Genomic DNA, 19,364 nt, shown 5'->3' on the forward strand with positions numbered 1-19,364 from the left:
ATAATCTCAATCAGCAAGATGCCACAGCTTTCCAGATTTCCTCACAGGGACCTGCTAATTCCATGCCAAAACTAGCAGTGGATTTCTTCCTTCTAATCTCCCCTAATGCCTTATTCAATTATTGTCACTGCTCTCCGACCATACACTTTCCCTTCAGACTCTCATTTCCCAACTGAGTCTACCAGAAGAGGCTGAGTGTCCATCAGGATGTAGTCTGAGACCACAAGCCACCTTGTTCCGCATGAAAAGGCAGAAACGAGAACAAGAGAGCCAGGGGAACCTTCAAAATTTTGCTGGTAACCTCTTCATCTACAGATTACTGGCTGGATGCAAATAGGGAAAAGAGATATGAGGGGTCTGGAAGATTACTCTAGTTGATTGGTAAAGGGGAGATTGTTAGGAGGGAGGAGAACCCAGGAGGAGGGTGAACTGGGTCATTGTAATGCACTGCAGGATGGCGTCGCCTCTGCCCTGGCTATACATTATTCTATGGTGAGTAACATTTTGTTTTTTCTCTTCAGTGCTAAGGAAAGTGAAAGCACACACCCTCTGGGTTACTTCTATGCCAAATCATGGAAGAAGCCTGGGTGGTGTGGCATGTATTTGTGGTGGAGTATATGAGGGTGGATTGGACAGCCTTTTTTCTATGAGGCTGGGAGTGAGGATCACTGACTATCTACTAACAGGGTAGAAAATACCCTAGGGAAACTTGAAGATGAAGGAAACTTCTACTCAGAAAACATCAGTCGGATCCTAGACAACTTGCTTGAAGGCTATGACAATCGTCTGCGGCCAGGATTTGGAGGTGAGAGGCAGTATCTCTACTAAACCAAACATCTCCCTTCCGGCTCTTCTAAGATCCAGAGGCTTCAGAAGGATAGCAGAGTGGTAAGGTGCAGAGGTACTGGGTGAGGCCATGTGTTCCCATCGGGTATCTGTCCCTTCCTCTCTTTGTGGCATTTTATGAATATTATTTGAACCCTCTAAGTCTCATTTTCCTCAACTGTAGTGTGGATGTATGAACAGTGTTTGACTCATAGAGTTGTGTGAGTATAGAGTGAGATTCTTCATGTAAAGCACTTTTCTTAACATTTGTCCCATTAAAGCTATCAAGATGTGTTAGTTATTGTTATAGTCTTTATTAGAGTATTAACTTAGTTCTCTTGCATTTCTTAATTTCCGCAAATTGACTGGAAAAGTTTCAAAATAATGCACCTGGTATGAGTTTTCAGAGTTGAAAAACCCAAGGGGTCCTGCTACTGAGATTGCTTTAGGATAGGTTGCAGATTCTGACCAGAATAAGGGACTTTGTGGTAGGGTCATTAAGTTCAATCTCCTTAACATCACTGGTGATAATTGCCCCCATTCTTCTGGGCTAATTTCAGGTGCTGTCACTGAAGTCAAAACAGACATTTATGTGACCAGTTTTGGGCCTGTATCAGATGTGGAGATGGTGAGTGAGCTCTGAGTGAAGAGGGCAGTTTTACTTAGTGGAGGGAGGGCAGAGTCCCAGAACTAACAGTATTGGGCATTGTTACCAAGCTTGGCTCCAGAGTCCTAAAACAATCTGTGAGCTCATGCTGGGAGGGCATGGCTGTTAGAGCAGATTCCTGGCTTAATCTCCCTCACATTTCACTACTCTGCTTGAACACTTTAACCTAAGGAACTTTTTAAAGGGGATACCATCTCTTCTGGCCATATATCATGCACCAATTCTTTTCTACAAAGATAAGATTTTCCCCATCTTTATGAAGTCCTGGACAATTTTTAGAGTAGAAAAAAGAAAAACCAACAAAGATGAATGCCATGTAAGAATATATTGAGAATATCTATGAAACTTAAAATATAACTATTTTCTGTAGCACATCATTCTCAGCATATTTTACTAAAAGAGTAAAGAGCATCATTTGGAAAGGCTAGTGTTGTACCTGTTGTGTTACAAATGGACCAGTAGGTGTTCTGGGAACTCTGTTCCAGGTACAGATGGCTGTAGGATTTGTAAGAGAGTATTTATAGTAAGTAGCAATGAAAATCTGAAGTAGTCTTCTAGAACAAAGTGTATCATGATATTTTTTTCATAGTTCTCAGGTATTATCTATCCCTAAAAGTAAAATAGAAATACTAAAATTGAAGTAAAAATAAATTTCAAATAGTTGCCTCATTAATTAGGAAAATGTAACTGTTGATAAGTAGTTATTGGAAACATTTTATCTTCTGCTTTTTGAGTTGCCAAGAAAAGAAAAAAAACAAGAAGGGAAGAAAAGAAAAATGAAGTAGTACAAGAGGAAGGGAAACGGGGAGGAAGGGAAAAAAGTAAGAAAGAAAACAGGGAAGTGAAGGAGAAGGAGGAGGACTTTATTTAAGAGATAAATGTATTAAGACTTGAAAGAAGGGGAAGTCAGCATTATCCTGAATCCTCAATTATTTTATATCATATTTTTCATTGAGTACTGACTCACCTCCAGAATAAATAACTACAAGCATATTATACTTTATTATTGAAGTCTGGGAAACACTTGGAACTTCATTTTATGTATGTGTCTCATTTTTCAAGTATATTTGTGTAGTGGAGATCACTATGATCCAATACCCTGGACCATTATTATATGGCTATATTGAGTGTCAAATTATACTTTGAAAATATAATCACCACTTGTAACAAAAGGTCTCATAAAGGAACATATAAAGTAGGCAAAGCAATTATTGGCAATATTTTGATATACTTACAAGCTGTTACTTATTATTGACTTTTGCAATGGCCTTCACCATAATTCTTAAGATTTCTAATGTTATTTCATAAAAGCCACAAATTAAAACTCAAAATTCTAATTATGCATACTTAAATGATCTTCTGAGTAATTGCGGTAACATTTGCTTTTATATTCTCTGAGAATAATATAAAATAATTATGATGTGCAGCCAGAGTACACTCATCATGTAAAGTTTGTCTATCCTTGGAAGGTTACTAAATAGTGCCAGGGTTCTTGGAGACACCTTTGAATGTGGACATTGAGGGGAATGTTTAGACTAACTGATGGTGGGAAGGCCAACACAAAACCTAGACTGTAAATCTTTTCATATTTTTCTTCTAAGCTAATGAGGGAAAAATTGATAGGCCAATAGATGGAGACATGGATGACTAATAGAAAGGAGGAAGAATGTGGAAGAGGGTCAAGGTGGAGGAGGGAGGTTTACACAACACAATACTATCTTTTATAATAACATTGCTGACTTTGAGTTTGAAAAAAATAATAATTTACTGAAATAATATTTTTTCTGATAGGCTATTGTCATAAAAAGTTGCTTTATTTCTTAATTTTAGATTTGGGCATATAAACTAGTGAATCAACTATTTTTAATAAACTATCTCCCCAGCTTGCGTGAATATCTTATTCTTTTCTTAGGAATATACAATGGATGTTTTCTTCCGCCAGACTTGGACTGATGAAAGGTTGAAGTTTGGGGGGCCAGCTGAAATTCTGAGTTTGAATAATTTGATGGTCAGTAAGATCTGGACACCTGACACTTTTTTCAGGAATGGCAAAAAATCAATTGCTCACAATATGACAACCCCTAATAAACTCTTCAGAATAATGCAGAATGGAACCATTTTATACACTATGAGGTAAGGTTTGCCCAACTTAACTTCCTCTACCCAAATAATTTGTTCATCATGCTAACTCAGAACCATTTATTTCAATGTCCCTAGGCTTACCATCAATGCAGACTGTCCTATGAGGCTGGTTAACTTTCCTATGGATGGGCATGCTTGTCCACTCAAGTTTGGGAGTTGTAAGTTACAAAAGGCTTCTAAGAGCCAAATAATGCATTCAAAATATACAATAATTTGATTATAGTCAGAAACTGGGAAGCAAAAGATACTGATACTCTCAGTGTGATTCCAGGAATATACTTACTTAATCATGTCTGTCAGTCTTATAAATAGTCAGAGACTTTAGTCACCCAGAGTAAAGAAAGCCATGAAAGAAAATTTATGTTTGTACTTCCTTTTTATACGGACCAGAGTTGCTTTGAAAAAGAAAAACACAGCTAGTCAAATTCACTGCTATTTGTTTAAAAAATTCAGATGCTTACCCCAAAAGTGAAATCATATATACATGGAAAAAAGGACCACTTTACTCAGTTGAAGTCCCAGAAGAATCTTCAAGCCTCCTCCAGTATGATCTGATTGGACAAACAGTATCTAGTGAGACAATTAAATCTAACACAGGTAAGAATTAGACCAACTCATGAATGTAACCCAGCAAGGTGACTCCGGTGCACATTTCCAAAGTATCTATTTCTTTCTTCTCTGTATTAACCATCCTCAGTTATGCTTGCTGTTTTGAAGTGATGAGTAGCTTTCTTTAAAACTGATTTTGCAACCATGTGCATATAAAGATTTGTGTAACCTTGGGATGAGTAGTTTTCTATGTATATGACACAAAGAACACCACTGAAACAGCCAATATATCTATCATCCACTGATTAAGTATCTTTGTCATACATTGAAATATGCCTCTACTTGTTTTCTTCCAGCTCATGTTAATTTTAAGATCTGCAAGATTTATTTCCAGCTGCATTCTTTTTGCACACTGTCAAGAGTAATAATACTGATATACGTGTCTTCCAACAGGTGAATATGTAATAATGACAGTTTATTTCCACTTGCAAAGGAAGATGGGCTACTTCATGATACAGATATACACTCCTTGCATTATGACAGTCATTCTTTCCCAGGTGTCTTTCTGGATTAATAAGGAGTCTGTCCCAGCCAGGACTGTCTTTGGTATGCTTCATTCTTTGGCTATACTTCACTCATCCTTCACACATCCAATTATTGCTTGTGTATTTTAGGTGAATATTCACACTAGTGCACTTTTTCAATCCACAAAGGAAATAGACTCCTATCTTATTCAGGCATATGTATTACATAAAATGACCCTTATATTATCCCAAGCTGTGTGGTAAATCCACAAAAAGTTTGTCTTAGCAAGAATTCTAGCTGGATTCCTGTGACTTTCATGTGCCCTGTTAAGGAGGGATCTTTCTTTCTTTCTTTCTTTCTTTCTTTCTTTCTTTCTTTCTTTCTTTCTTTTTTAATCTCAAGATGCTTGGGTGTCTCAGTCAGTTAAGGTACCAACTCTTGATTTGGAATCAGGTCATTATCTCCTTGTTCATGAGTTCGAGCCCTGAGTGGGGCTTGGTGCTGACAGCTGACACTTTCTTCTCTCCTCTCCCACTCTCTCTCTCTCTCTTGCTCTAAAAAATAAATAAATGAACAGTAAAATATAAAATAAAATCTTAATTTGCTTTTTTATAACTAAGGAAAAGCAGAAAGGTAAAAACTGACCTATAGATCCATGAAAACAAATGCTAAAATATTGAACCCTGATACATAAATTATATCTAATATATAAATTAAATTTTGCTTTTATTGGATTGAACTGTAAAAAGTTGCCATTTTCTAGATCTAAAAATAGTTAAATAAAACCAATTGCCCATAGTTCAACATAAATAATGAGTTCCATTTATGGAATATAGAAGCACTATTAGTTTTGATGGAACAAAATGAAATGAGAAAGAGCTGTAACTGAAAATACCATCAATAGCAAAGTCCAATTTTTTCTGACTTTTCATGATTATACATTTAGAAGTTCATAGGGAAGACCTGAGTTGAACTGAAATCTCAGATGAATTTTGACTTTCTAATTTACTATATTAAAATAGATCTCCTTCTGTGAATTATAAGAATATCTATATAATGATGTTGACCATCGTAAAATTACATAAATCCCCCAAGTATAATACAAGTCATAAAACTGCTGACAACTCAGTGATGAAATTATTTTCTCATGAGTAAATATTTTACCATAACACCAAGCTAGAAATTTTTAAAAATGAGGGACTTAATTTATGTTTACTATTCATACCAGATAGGTTTCTTAAATATGATAATAGATATTGTCATCTATTCAGATAGACCATGAATTCAATGTTTTAGTTCTTATGTGATAATGATTTGCTTTGAGTTTTCTTAAGAAGTAAACAACTAGAATTATCTGTGAGTTAAACTTTACAATAGTTAAACTAAATCAAATCAAATATATTTTTTGATCAATTCCAGTGTACATGCCACTGCACTGGGTATTTAAGGATACAAAAATTTTAATACCTGTGAGAGTAATTGTCAACTATTTAAAACAGTAACGGGGCACCTGGGTGGCTCAGCCAGTTAAGCAACTGACTTCGGCTCAGGTCATGATTTCATGGTTTGTGGGTTCAAGTCCCACTTGGGCTCAGTGCTGACAGCTCAGAGCCTGTGGCCTGGTTCAGATTCTGTGTTTCCTTCTTTCTCTGCCTGTCCCTTCCCTGTTTGTGCTCTCTCTCAAAAATAAATAAACATTAAGAAAAACAAAAATAACAAAAATAACATTTGCAGACTGTTTAATCCACCAACACATTTCAGTTGATGTTATTGTCAGATTCCAAATGCTAATACTGCATTTCTCATTCTTTTTCATTTTAGGGATCACCACTGTTTTAACCATGACCACATTAAGCATCAGTGCCCGGCATTCCTTGCCAAAAGTGTCATATGCAACTGCCATGGACTGGTTCATAGCTGTTTGCTTTGCTTTCGTCTTCTCTGCTCTTATTGAATTTGCCGCTGTCAACTACTTTACCAACCTTCAGACACAGAAGGCCAAAAGGAGGGCACAGATTGCAGCCTCACCCCCAGTGACAATATCAAAAGCGACTGAACCCTTGGAAGCTGAGATTGTTTTGGTAATTGTTTACTTTTCTAATGTTAACCACGAATTAGGAAAAGGCAGCCAAATAGTGATTACAAACAACTAAATAGTCCAAAAATACTATTAGTTGAGCAAAAAGTTACATAAGGTAAAGTTCTAAGGTCAACTTATTTTCCAACTTCATAGAAAAATAAAGCAGCAATCCTTCACTTATCTTTGCTCTAACCTTTTGGCATTCTTCTTTTATCAACCTCACTGGTACTAGCAGATTCCATGCTCTCAGAGATGAGAAAATTCTTCTGAGCCTTTAGATGTTTCCTTTGAACAGGTTTACTTCTACCAACTAGGGAGAATAAAGTGGGAAAAAAAAAATGCCTAATGAAGCTTCAGAGTCTGAGAGAAATAAACAGGGACTCCTATAATATGGACAATTTTTGTTAGAAATCTACCTGCTGCTTTATTTCATGAAGGCAAGATGTGAATATTAGGTTCTATGAATGCTGAGTCATAAGCAAAGTTTTTGATATACATGAAAACATTCTCATGTTCATATTTGTATATTAAATTCATATATCCTAACTTATTTTTATTAAAAGACTTAATAATCAGTGATAAATACCTATAAAATTCAGTTTAGATTTTCTGTTGCTAAGCTCTGGTATTCAAAAGTTTTTTTCGAGGGGCGCCTGGGTGGCTTAGTCGGTTAAGCGTACGACTTTCGCTTAGGTCATGATCTCGCTGTAGTGGGTTCGAGCCCCGCGTCGGGCTCTGTGCTGACTGCCAGCTCAGAGCCTGGAGTCTGTTTCAGTCTGTGACTCCCTCTCTCTCTGACCCTCCCCTCTTCACGCTGTCTCTCTCTCTCTTCTAGAAATAAATAAAAATATTTAAAAAAAAAAACAAAAGTTTTTTTGAAAAAAAAACAAATGATAGCATTGATAATTCAAGGATCATAAATGTGCCCCCAAATTTCAATTTCATATATGAGTAAATTCTCACAACAGTTCAACTGCACACACTTTTTAATGGATTATAGAACTGATTGACAAATATAAATTTTTATGTCAATGCAAATTCCAAATAGTAGTTCTCGAAAACAAGAAAATTTTGCTCCATAACATTGAGTACTGCAAGCACTTTGAACTAAAAATGTCTTTATAACCAATTCTTGCGAACATTTCAAAACCACAGAACCACATGCAATCCAGCTAGTCCATGGTTTACTTTAATAATAAACATTACAAAGCTATGTGTGTTTTATCTCTCAAATACTCAGGCATGTATTGAGTAAAAAGATGATACTTTCTTATTGAAACATCTCCTCTGATATAGTGAGAAATTTATTTGAGAATCTATTTTCTCCAAGGATAAGATAAAATAAGATATAATTTAAAGATTTTGTTTCTTAAATTAGCTCTCATTAAAAAGAGTTTACCATCCAATGATCCAGACTAATTACCTCTGCTTACAAATCAAACACAGTGTCTCAGAGAGGAAAAATGTTAGTTACTGCTTGGTAGGAAAACTAGGAATTGATTCCAGAAGCCCTGATACTCGCCTGAGGCAGAGGCCATCCCCTCTCCAACAATTTCTCAAAGGTTGAAATGTAAAAGTGTGCATACCACAAGATAAAACATTTTCAGAATGTGAGGTCATTCCCCAAATCCTTTCAATGACTTAATGTTGTTTTCTTTATATGAATGCTTTGAAAGGCCACAAAAATGTAAATTTTCTAGCAAAAAGATGAATTCTCAGTCCAAACAACTTGAAAATATTTTTTCAGGAAATATTTTTAGAATTAGTTTGTAAAAATAAATTATTATTTATAAACTATCTGTATTTATAAAGATATATAATCAACATATTTCTCAATGGCCCTATATTATCTTAACATATATTTGTAAAGGAAGAAGAATTAATATTTATCAGAATTCAGTTTAACAGTTTCCTTTGAGAAGTGCATTAAAATTAAAAGAGAAATTCATGAAAAACAAAATAAAAAATAACTCCAATGATTTTGAATATGTTCATCGATCTGATGTTGAGATAAAAAGAAAAACCAACTTCCTTATTCAACTCTTTTGAAATATGGATCATGGAAAGAAATATAACTTCAAGTCCTTGGAGAAAGTATAGAGTTAGCATTCTCTCTCTTATTTTAAAGATATAATTTATTAATAAGATGGAATTTAAGATCTCAGGTCTTCATATAAGCTATCTTCTATGATTCTAAAATAGTAACATATAATGAGCAGGTCCTTTGGGAAGCTGGATTAAAAAAATACATTTTAAATCATCTCAAAGTTGACTTTTTTCTTATGAAAAATTTTATTTCTAAACCTGGTTTCACTAAAAATATTTTAAGGCAATGAAAAGCTTCATTTTTTTTCTAAAAGGCCAGGTTAAAGTGTAAAAATAAAAATAAAAGCCAAAATAAGCAAACCTAACAATACAAACCTTGTGGATATCAAAAATAAATATAGATGATTACATAGAACATTTACATTTTATTTATTCATGTCAAACCTTGGCAATTTGCCCTATATAATGGAGAGGAACAAACATAAATTACACATTTGCAATTTATACAACACAATGGTATATTATGATTGCCAGGTCATTTTTTCTTTCAAATACCATTACATTTAAAAACTGCTATTCAGTTGTAATCAAAATAACATTATTTGAGTAATTTGGACATTGAAATAGAAAACCAATGTTGTGAGGTTGAAATAAAATTACATGCTTAGATATTTCATGTGATTCTAAGTTTATATTTTAATGTTCCCATTGCTTTTCACAAGAAACTACTTTAGAATGAATATGGGGAAAAGTTTATTACTTTGAATTTGACCTTGAAATTTAATATAATAATGACAAAAATATTCAGGAGTTTTAAATGTAGTACTTGAACCCGAAGAGATATCTAAAACTAAATCCTCAGAAGTGCTCTGTAGACTAATGATCTTTCTGGTTTTAAGGCATTTGGAAGTAGATACTGGGTTCTCCCTTCCTTCCTTCCCTCCCTTCTTCCTTCCTTCTATCCTTCCTTCCTTCCTTTCTTTCTTTCTTTCCTTCTTTCTTTCTTTCTTTCCTTCTTTCTTTCTTTCTTTCTTTCTTTCTTTCTTTCTTTCTTTCTTTCTTTCTTTCTTTCTTTCCTTCTTTCTTTCTTTCTTTCTTTCTTTTTTTGAGAAGAAACTGTCCACAGCTTCTTTCTTGCTTATATGGTATCTTCCTTATTTTTATCTGGCATGCTATCTTGGCCTAGAGAGTTATTCTTATCTTCATGCTTCATAAATTATTATGTGTCTAGGGCATATTTATTCTGTGTGTAAGACCAAGTTTGGATGTCAATCAATTTTTGGATGTTTTGCTAGTTTCCTTATTATTTTAAAAGTCTAAGCTCTCATTCCTATGTTCCTAAGAATGAATTACCCCCACCCATCGACACATCCAATGTGGCTTTTCTTCTTCAGAAGAGGTGTGATGTTCTTGGGAAATTATCTACAAACAAAACTGCCCAAAATTTCATTAGTCAGGATGATAATTATATTTATACTAATTACATTGTTTATTCATTTTTTTTCTTTTCATCTGGCACCCATTTATTGAGTACCTATGTATTCATTGAACTATTCATACCACAAGTACTTGTTAAATGTTTTTATGTTCCATATGCTTTGTAGAATTCTGGAGATACATTAGTGAGTGACATCAATAGGGCCTCTTCCCTCAGGAATTTCTTGTTCAACAGGAAGAAAGGCAAACCAATGAGCCGTGAGGATACATTGTGATAAAGGCTGTGGTTAGAGACAGGTGCATAGTGGCTAAGGAAGAGCCATGCAAGAAAAGCTAACTCAGTCTGGAAGGATCATCCTTTTGGAGGAAGTGATGCATAAGCTGAGATAGAAGGATGAGCCTGGCCCTATTCTAAGTCACTAAATCAATTGCTAGAAACTTGGGCATAGAGAGAAAATAAGACATTTTATGTCCTGTCTATAATCCCTTTCAAGGTTGGGATGATCTGCTGGGTCATTATCATGGTGCCCTCCACCTACGTAAAGAGATACAAAGCATAGAATAATGAAAGATTTGTGTCCCACATTCCAAATATTGCCAAGATTTCTTTGAATATTATCATTGCTCTGGAAAACTAAAGGTTGAAGTAAGTTCATCAGAGACTCAATCCTTTTACCATGGTTGTGCTATTGTATAAGTTATAGAGAGTGTAGGGTCGGTTAGACGGTGGGTGTAGGTGGTTAGTTCTTTCCCCCATACCCTCTATCAAATCCCCATCCAATATTCCTTCTCTACTCTTTAAGCATTCCAATATGGTTTCCAGACATGTGCCCCACACCACTGACCCACAGATTGCTGCCAATAGCTGCTTCTTTATAGAAATTATGGAATCATCTCTGTCCCAATTCTACCAGCTATTACATAGATGCAAGAAAAATGGACAAAATTTTTATTTCTTCCATAATAGTTAAAATAATAGTTTTATTTTTAATATCAAGTACTAAATGCTTTCAAAAATGTTTTCTCTTGGGACGCCTGGGTGGCTCAGTCAAGTAAATGTCCCTAACTCTTGATTTCAGCCCAGGTCATGATCTCACAGTTTTTGGGATTGAGCCCCACTCTGTGCTGAGTGTGGAACCTGCTTAAGATTCTCTACATCTCCTTCTGCTCCTATGCCACATGTGTACTCTCTCTCTCTCTCTCTCACCCTCAAAAATGTTTTCTCCTATATTTGGTGCCCTGTTTGTTTGTTCTAAAAGTAGATGCTTTGTTTGTCCCTTGAGTAATGCAGCCCCCTGGTTAGAATATCTCCCTTGTGAGATGACCCATTGCCCCCTCCCCTTTTAACATATTAGAGTCATGTCATATCAAACTTGCTTTAACTACTTCCCAAATGTGTTATCTTTACATCAAATAACTGATTGTCATAAAGTCCAGTTTGACTCAAAGTACCTTTGCAATGTGTATTACTTAAAACAAAGCAGTACTCTATAAATACCCAGGCAGGATGGCATTCAGCAGCAGGGGAGCCCTGGAAAAATTCAAAACCACAGGTGTTCCACTCAAAACAGGGACAGCACCAAGCTGAGCCCTCATCTGGACTCTGACAAAAACCTATTTTACCATCAGCTGAAGCTGCTGGGCTTACAATAGAGCAGGCGGGGTCTGATGCAAACCTGTATCTTGAATGGCTTGCAAAATTGGCTTTCTTTTCATTTCAGAAATTCAATGTGATTCTTCTAAATTGGAGTCCAGTTTCCTGTACTGCCAATTCCCAATTATGCAGGAACTGATTATCCAGCATGTGGGTTAGACAGGCCTCTTTCATTTCCTTGAGCACATCGTACTTGCTGCCTGCTAGAAACACCCCCCATTCGCTGCTGGGCAGTGAGATAGCTGTGACTCTAAATCAGTGACACTCAGCAGTAGGTGACTTTTCTCCCCAGAGAATATTTGGCAATGTCTGGAGATATTTTTGGTTGTCACAACTTTGGAGAGTGGGATACTACAGGTATCTTGTGAGTAGAGCCCAGGGATGCTGCTAAACCTCTCATGATGTACAGGACAATCCTCCCCAACAAAGAATATCCTATCCAAAAGGTCAATATTTCTGTGGTTGTGAAACCATGCCCTGAACCTTAAAGCTGATGGGGAGAAACCATAAAAATAATTAAGAGTATGATCGTTGGCATCACAGGCACTGCCAGTTATTGTGTAAATTTCCTGCTTAAGCCTTCATTTGCTCATCTTTAAAATTAATATAATACTATGACTTTATAGATTTTTTTCTAGGAATAAGCAAAATAATGCATGCAAAGTGCCGTGCAGTGCTTGTCAATGGTAAGCATTTAGATATGGTACTTACAATATAATATGAAACAACATACTAAAATATGTAAAACAATGTTAAAGCTTTCTGTTTTTTTATTTTTAAAAAAAATTTCATGTTTTATTTATTTCTGAGAGAGAGGGAGAAAGAGAGAGAGAGAGAGAAAGAGCATGAGCAGGGAAGGGTCAGAGAGAGAAGGAGATACAAAATCCGAAACAGGTTCTGGGCTCTGAGCTAGCTGTCAGCACAGAGCCCAACATGGGGCTCAAACCCACAAACCATGAGATCATGACCTAAGCTGAAGTCGGACGCTCAACCGACTGAGCTACCCAGGTGTCCCAGCTTCTTGTTTTCTTCTCTCTGACTACTCTAAGAAATGCTGGAAATGTTTAGATTTTCACTTATTTGATAAATCAGCATATGCTTATTGAGAATATACTATGTTCTGTGCACTGGCTAGGCACTGTGGAGTACTTATACTTAAGAATAATATGCCCTGTGAGGCACCTGGGTGGTTCAGTCAGTTCAACATCTGATTTAGGCTCAGGTCATGATCTCATGGGTCATGAGTTCAAGCCCCACATCTGGCTCTGTATCTGGCTCTGTGCTGACAGCTCAGAGCCTGGAGCCCTGCTTTGGAATCTATGTCTCCCTCTCTCTCTGCCCCTTCCCTGATTGCACTCTGACTCTCTTTCTCTATCTCAAAAATAAATAAACATTAACAAAAATTTTAAAATAAAGAATATATGCCCTCTACCAATAAGGGGATTTCATGTCAGGAAAGGAGATAAGGCACAATAATATTTAGAAGGAAGCATGTGAGAACATTATAAAAGCTACATAGGCAAAAAAGTGTTCTGTCTAATATATGTGTGTGTGTATGTGTGTATACATAAAAATATATGTATTTATGATATATATCTAATATCTATCCATCTATCTGTCTCTAAATATATATCTTACATATTCTTTCTCAAATTCTTAAAGAAAAGAAAAAAATTTAGTCCCTAACTTTAAAGATGGGAACTTCATATCAAAGGTAAATAGTATATATGGAATTGCAGTCTAGGCCTTTCTAACACTTCTTTCTTCTTAACTCTTCAGCAAGCCTCCATAGAGATTGGAGAAGTAGATGAGGAAATGGGAAATATTTAATTCCTGGTGAATGTCATTAAATTTTTCATGATGTTTGGTCTTAAGTGATGTTGCTTAACTCTGGACAAAGGTCATTTGGTAATTCTTATTAAGTTATGTGTGACAATGCCAAAAGATTGACAAATAACTTTTTGCCCACACAGCTCTAAAGAGGGAAAGATAATGCAATGCCTTACATGCTTATGGCAGATTATGTTTTATAATATTTTTTGTCTCAGTGAAATTTTTTATGTCTGCCCTGTTTCTCCTTAGAAAAAGAAATGAACACAGGCAATGCATGCCATTAAAATCAAGATGAGTTTTAAAAGAGAATCTGATCTAAAGGCTTGCCCTCTTTCTTCTCCATCATGATCCTTAGAAATTTTACTAGGGTAAAATATTTTAACATTCCATTTATCTGGGAGGAGGATAACTCTTTTTGGAAAATGCAACAGTATTACAATTTGCTCTTTCATGTAGAGAATATTTCAATAACATACTTAATGGCTGAAAATTAGAATTAGAATCTAAGAAACATGATAGAAAGCTCTTGAAAGAGGTTACTATGTTTATTTCCTAAGACAGGCAGCATACATTGAGACCAAAGTACCGCTACTCTGGTCCTATCTACATACTAACTAGTGACCTTGGGCACAGTAGTCCTCATCTGTCACATGCTTTTAGTAGAAAGTGTCACTTATTTCCTATCTAAGATTAGCAGAATGAGACCTCTACTGTTTTAAATTATCTTTCCCCCCCAGCACAATACTGCCCCAACACCTAACAAATAAAGATATTCTTTTCCTTGAAATTCAACATGGGCATGAGAAATAAGACTTGACTATAGAGACTCATTTATGTTTATTTTCGGTTTTGGTGAAGAGATTTTTCCATAGTCTCTAAAAGCACACTGCATTTGAACTCTCAATGATGACTATTATTATTTAGATACCAGATAAATTCCATGGCAAATCAAATAGCAAAATTCAGAAGAGGAATAGAGAGAGAAGAGGTTCTTGAAATTCTTGTTTCTTGCACTTCAAATGTCACCACATCGGCAGGTCATTCTGGTCCTGTGGTTCAACCCGCACAGGGGAGGCTGCTGCCTCATCCTGTTGCCGCGGGGTTGCTGGCTAAAGCCACAGGAGTCTGCCCACGTGAGTAGCATACCCTGCCAGGCATCAAAGTGGTGATTTTGCTGCCAGGGAGAAAATAAGGCAGTTTTACACGAGTGGAGATAACGTACAGCAAGTGTTCGAAGGCAGAGACCCAGCAAGGATAACCTGGCCACAGGAAGAGTGACTATTATAGGATGTAGACAAGAAAAGATACAAATCAGAGGAAGGCTCCCTAGTCTCCAACAGTAGGAAAGGAGTCTAAAGCAAACAGAATCAGTGTTTATGAACTAGACCCAATACTTCAAAGTAAAGACAAGAAAATGTGGGGGTGATGAAATAAGCATTGAAATTACCAGTGTAATTTATTACTAGTTGTTGCCATAGCTGTGCGACTATGGGAGAGGCATTTTCACCTCCACTCTCTGAACTTAGATTTCTCACCTAACATTTAATATGCTAAATATCTCTTTCAGGACAAAAGTTAGTTGTCTTATGATTTCTAATGATAAAAAAAAGAACATATAACAATTCTGAGGTCAGTCAATAATCATTTTTGGCGATTCAGAATGGAGGGAGACCAGTGGAGAAGTTCTGAAAGGGAAGCAGAAAGCTCTCAATATAAAACTTCTGGGCTTAAATTTGTAGCAACATGGATGGAACTCGAGGGTGTTATGCTGAGTGAAATGTCAGGCAGAGGACAGATACCATATGTTTGCACATATAGGTGGATTAAGAGGAACTTAAGGGGGGATCATGGGGAGAAGAAGGGGAAAAATAGTGGGGGAGAGGGAGGGAGGCAAACCATGAAAGACTCTTGAATGCTGAGAACAAACTGAGGGCTGACGGGGGTGGGGAGGTGGGGAAGGGGGGTGATAGGCATGGAGGAGAGCACTTGTGGGGATGAGCACTGGGTGCTATATGGAAACCAACTTGACAATAAACTATTTAAGAAAAAAAAGAATATACAGAATGAAAACAAAACAAAACGAAAGCAACAAAAAATACTTCTAGACTTAAGAGGCAATTATATTTCAAGGAATGAACGTCATCTCATACAGTTTAAAGGTATTGATACTTTGTACTTTGTCACTGGTTTTTCACATGGCTGAGCACCTTACTATTTTTTGTTGTTGACATCTCAGCTGGTTCAAATTTATGAATGTGTGATGATAAGGATGTAGGCTAGAAGAATGATATCAACTAACTGAACTGCTATATTTTCTTTTTTTGAATGTTTATTTATTTTTAAGAGACAGAGTGTGAGCAGGGAAGGGGCAGAGAGAGAGAAAGAGAGAGAGATACTGAATCCAAAGCAGGCCCCAGGCCCTGAACTGTCAGCACAGAGCCTAATGCAGGACTCAAACCCACCAGCCATGAGATCATCACCAGAGCAGATGCCAGATGCTTAACCAACTGAGCCATCCAGGCGCCCCACTATATTTTCTTATATTAACTAATTGTCCACATATTCCAAAGTGAATTCGCATCTCATTGCCCACACTCATTGACCTTTAGGCTTATGCATCATCAGCAGTTGAAAATGGGCAGATAAGCCTTTATAACATGATTCATCTCTTCCTAACAGCCTAATGCTCTACACAGTTTCTGGGATGTGGAATATCCATCAATTGCTGATGGATTGAATTATAGGATGTTGTATAGAAGAAAATCATTTTTTTTGTTTCAACACTTTCTTGGAAAAGTAGCACCATAAAATACTATTAGCAATTTGCTAGTATTTTATCTTACATAGTAAGTAGTCAATAAATATCTGTCAGTGATGAAAAAGTGGGTAAGTAATCTCTTTTACCTAGGCTGAATATTTATATCTTTTCCTACAGCATCCTGATTCAAAGTATCATCTGAAGAAAAGAATCACCTCTCTGACCTTGCCAATAGTTCCATCCCCTGAGGCCAGCAAAGTCCTCCCTAAATCTCCCATCTTACAATCAACACCTGTCACACCACCACCACTCTCTCCAGCCTTTGGAGGCACCAGTAAAATAGACCAGTATTCTCGGATTCTGTTCCCTGTTGCATTTGCTGGATTTAACCTTGTATACTGGGTAGTTTATCTTTCCAAAGACACAATGGAAGTCAGCAGCAGTGTTGAATAGCTTGTAGCCAGGATAACTTCTATTCTATAAGTTCTCATTTTCTGAATTTTTAAAAATAGCATTAAGAATTTTATGAAAGATTTTCTGAACATTGAAAACCTGTAACACATAGCTTTGAAAACGCATGTATGGGCCAAAAAACTATAATGTTACTCCTCAAAACCGAAAGTTGAAGGTTGTTGAAAAATATGACTTAAAAATTTGTCTGAGAATAAGATGCACTGAAGATGAATTTGCCAATCTTTGTCCTTCAACATTCAATGTTTTAATTGTCACTGTGAATAGCATTAACCACAAAGATAAAATAAGAAATGATGATACTTCCAAAGGTTGCCTTAAAATATGTTTATTTTGGCTTAGTTGTCAAAGACAGCAAAATATAAATAGTCTAAATATTTATCAATAGGCCAGCATGTTGAAGGCCTTTGTACTAGTAAAATGGTTTTCAGTGGCATTGTTAAGCCTATATTGAGCTTAGCCATTTGTTTTTAACCTTGCTGTGCTACTTTACCTCAATAAATAAAGTATGCCTATGTATATAGCTTTAGCGTTAAGCTGCAATACAGTGGTGTTTTATCTCATTAGATGCTCCTTTAAAAATAATATGCTCATCATAATTCCATGAAATTGTAGGAAAAAAATGAGACTATAAGGAAACCTTGTTATATTGTGACTGTGGTTATATCTCATATTCTGTACCTTTCTATGTGTGCCACTAAAGAAAACAACAATAAATGTGGTTTTCTGGAACTGGTTAATAAAGCTAAGGAAAACAGTTTTCTTGTAAGTATGACAAAATGAAGCGGCCACCTCTATGCAATGTTATGTCCCCAGCAATTTTGACAGGGAGAAGGTATGGGACAGTCAGTCTCAGTCATCTCACTCTAAGCAAAGAGTTGAATTCGTCTTCAAAGAGTTGGTCTTTCATGTCTTTCCTGCTTCAGTCAGCACACTTTCAGTTATAAGATAAATAAGATGGAAGCATCTAATGTATAATATGATAACTACAGTATAACACTGTATTATTTAACTAAAATTTGGCAAAAGTAGAATTTAAATGTTCTCAGCAAAAAAAAAAAAAGGTAAATATGTGAGGTGATAGATATATTAATTGACTAACTCATTCGGTGGAATAATTTCATAATGTATTCATATATCAAATCATCACATTATACATTTTAAATATCTTGGGTTTTGTCAATTATACCTCAATAAAGCTGAAAAAACTAATGAGACTATTTTTCTTTTTATGCTATCCCAGCTCTCCCTGATGTTCACTCTAGCTCACTCCAGGAGCTAGGATTAGGAAAAAGCATGTGATGTGGTTTGTCCAAATTGATAAACCCTTCATTAGCAGTTGTTGGGGCTTAAATATCATTGAGATCACCCTGAGCTATGAATGCAGAAAAAACATTTTGAGATTACTACTCTTGAGTTAATACAGAAAAATGGGAAAACTCTACAGCCTTACAAATTACAAGTTAATTGAAATAGCTCTCTGCTAAAGGGTGAGAAGACAGACAACTCCATCCAACATCCCCATTAACTAGCTCCCTGACCAAACCTCTTAGTCTCTGGGAGACTTCCTTCTCTTCTCAGCTATAGGACGAGAGGGATGGATCAGATGCCCTTTAGAGGTCCTTCCATTTTGAACAATTTATGCTAGTTTCATTCCTATTCTTTTTCTATGGAAATTAAATTAGTCTAATTATATAGGGCCTGTTTCTGTTTTAGAAAGTACCTGAAACACTAGGCAGAGGTTAATCATCTTATATGCTGTGTTACATTTACTCTTCCTCACAAATCAGTAAAGTGTATATCACTATTATCTTCCAGCTACTTTTTTTCTTTCTTTCTTTTTTCTTTTCTTTTCTTTTTTTTTTTTGAGAGTGAGGGAGGTGGCAGTTGGGGTGTGGGGGAGCAGTGGGAGAGGAAGAGAGAATCTTAGGCAAGCTCCACACCAAGCTCAGAGCCTAATTCAGGGCTCAATCTTACAATATTGAGATCATAAACTGAGCTGAAATGAAGAGTCAGATGCTCAACTTAGTGAGCCACCCAAGCACCCCAGTCTTCCATTTCAAATAAGAAACCAAGGTACAGAGAAGATAAAGAATTTTCTTCAAAAGCCAGTGGCACTCAGGTGATATAACTGAGAGTCACACCCACACAGTGTGAATCCATAGCTTGTTCACATAACCATAACCATACATATCCTCATCAAACCCAGTGTGACTGTTCTTTAATCCCCTCCAGAATTTTCTCATCTCATCTTTCATTTCCTGTAATAATTTTCTGGTGTTCTGACATCCTTCCTGACCCTTCCTCAGCATTCATTCTACATTTTACTGCAAAAGACATTACCTTCAGTCAGCATTTATGCTTAGAGCTGAAACAG

The 19,364-nt window shown here is 36.2% G+C and overlaps 1 protein-coding gene across 1 annotated transcript; it reads left to right on the forward strand.

The window, feature by feature from the left end:
- The first annotated feature begins 454 nt into the window (after positions 1-454).
- Positions 455-16,969, forward strand: GABRA6 (gamma-aminobutyric acid type A receptor subunit alpha6). The gene is made up of 9 exons (XM_077780745.1): positions 455-492; positions 687-805; positions 1,386-1,453; positions 3,405-3,625; positions 3,710-3,792; positions 4,088-4,231; positions 4,637-4,789; positions 6,530-6,789; positions 16,694-16,969. Exons 1-9 carry the CDS (start codon positions 455-457, stop codon positions 16,967-16,969), a joined length of 1,362 nt encoding a protein of 453 aa, XP_077636871.1.
- The last annotated feature ends 2,395 nt before the right edge of the window (positions 16,970-19,364 follow it).

The sequence above is a fragment of the Crocuta crocuta genome, unplaced genomic scaffold (genome assembly GCF_008692635.1).
Source record: "Crocuta crocuta isolate KB4526 unplaced genomic scaffold, BGI_CrCroc_1.0 scaffold343, whole genome shotgun sequence".
NCBI classification, from domain to species: Eukaryota; Metazoa; Chordata; class Mammalia; order Carnivora; family Hyaenidae; genus Crocuta; species Crocuta crocuta.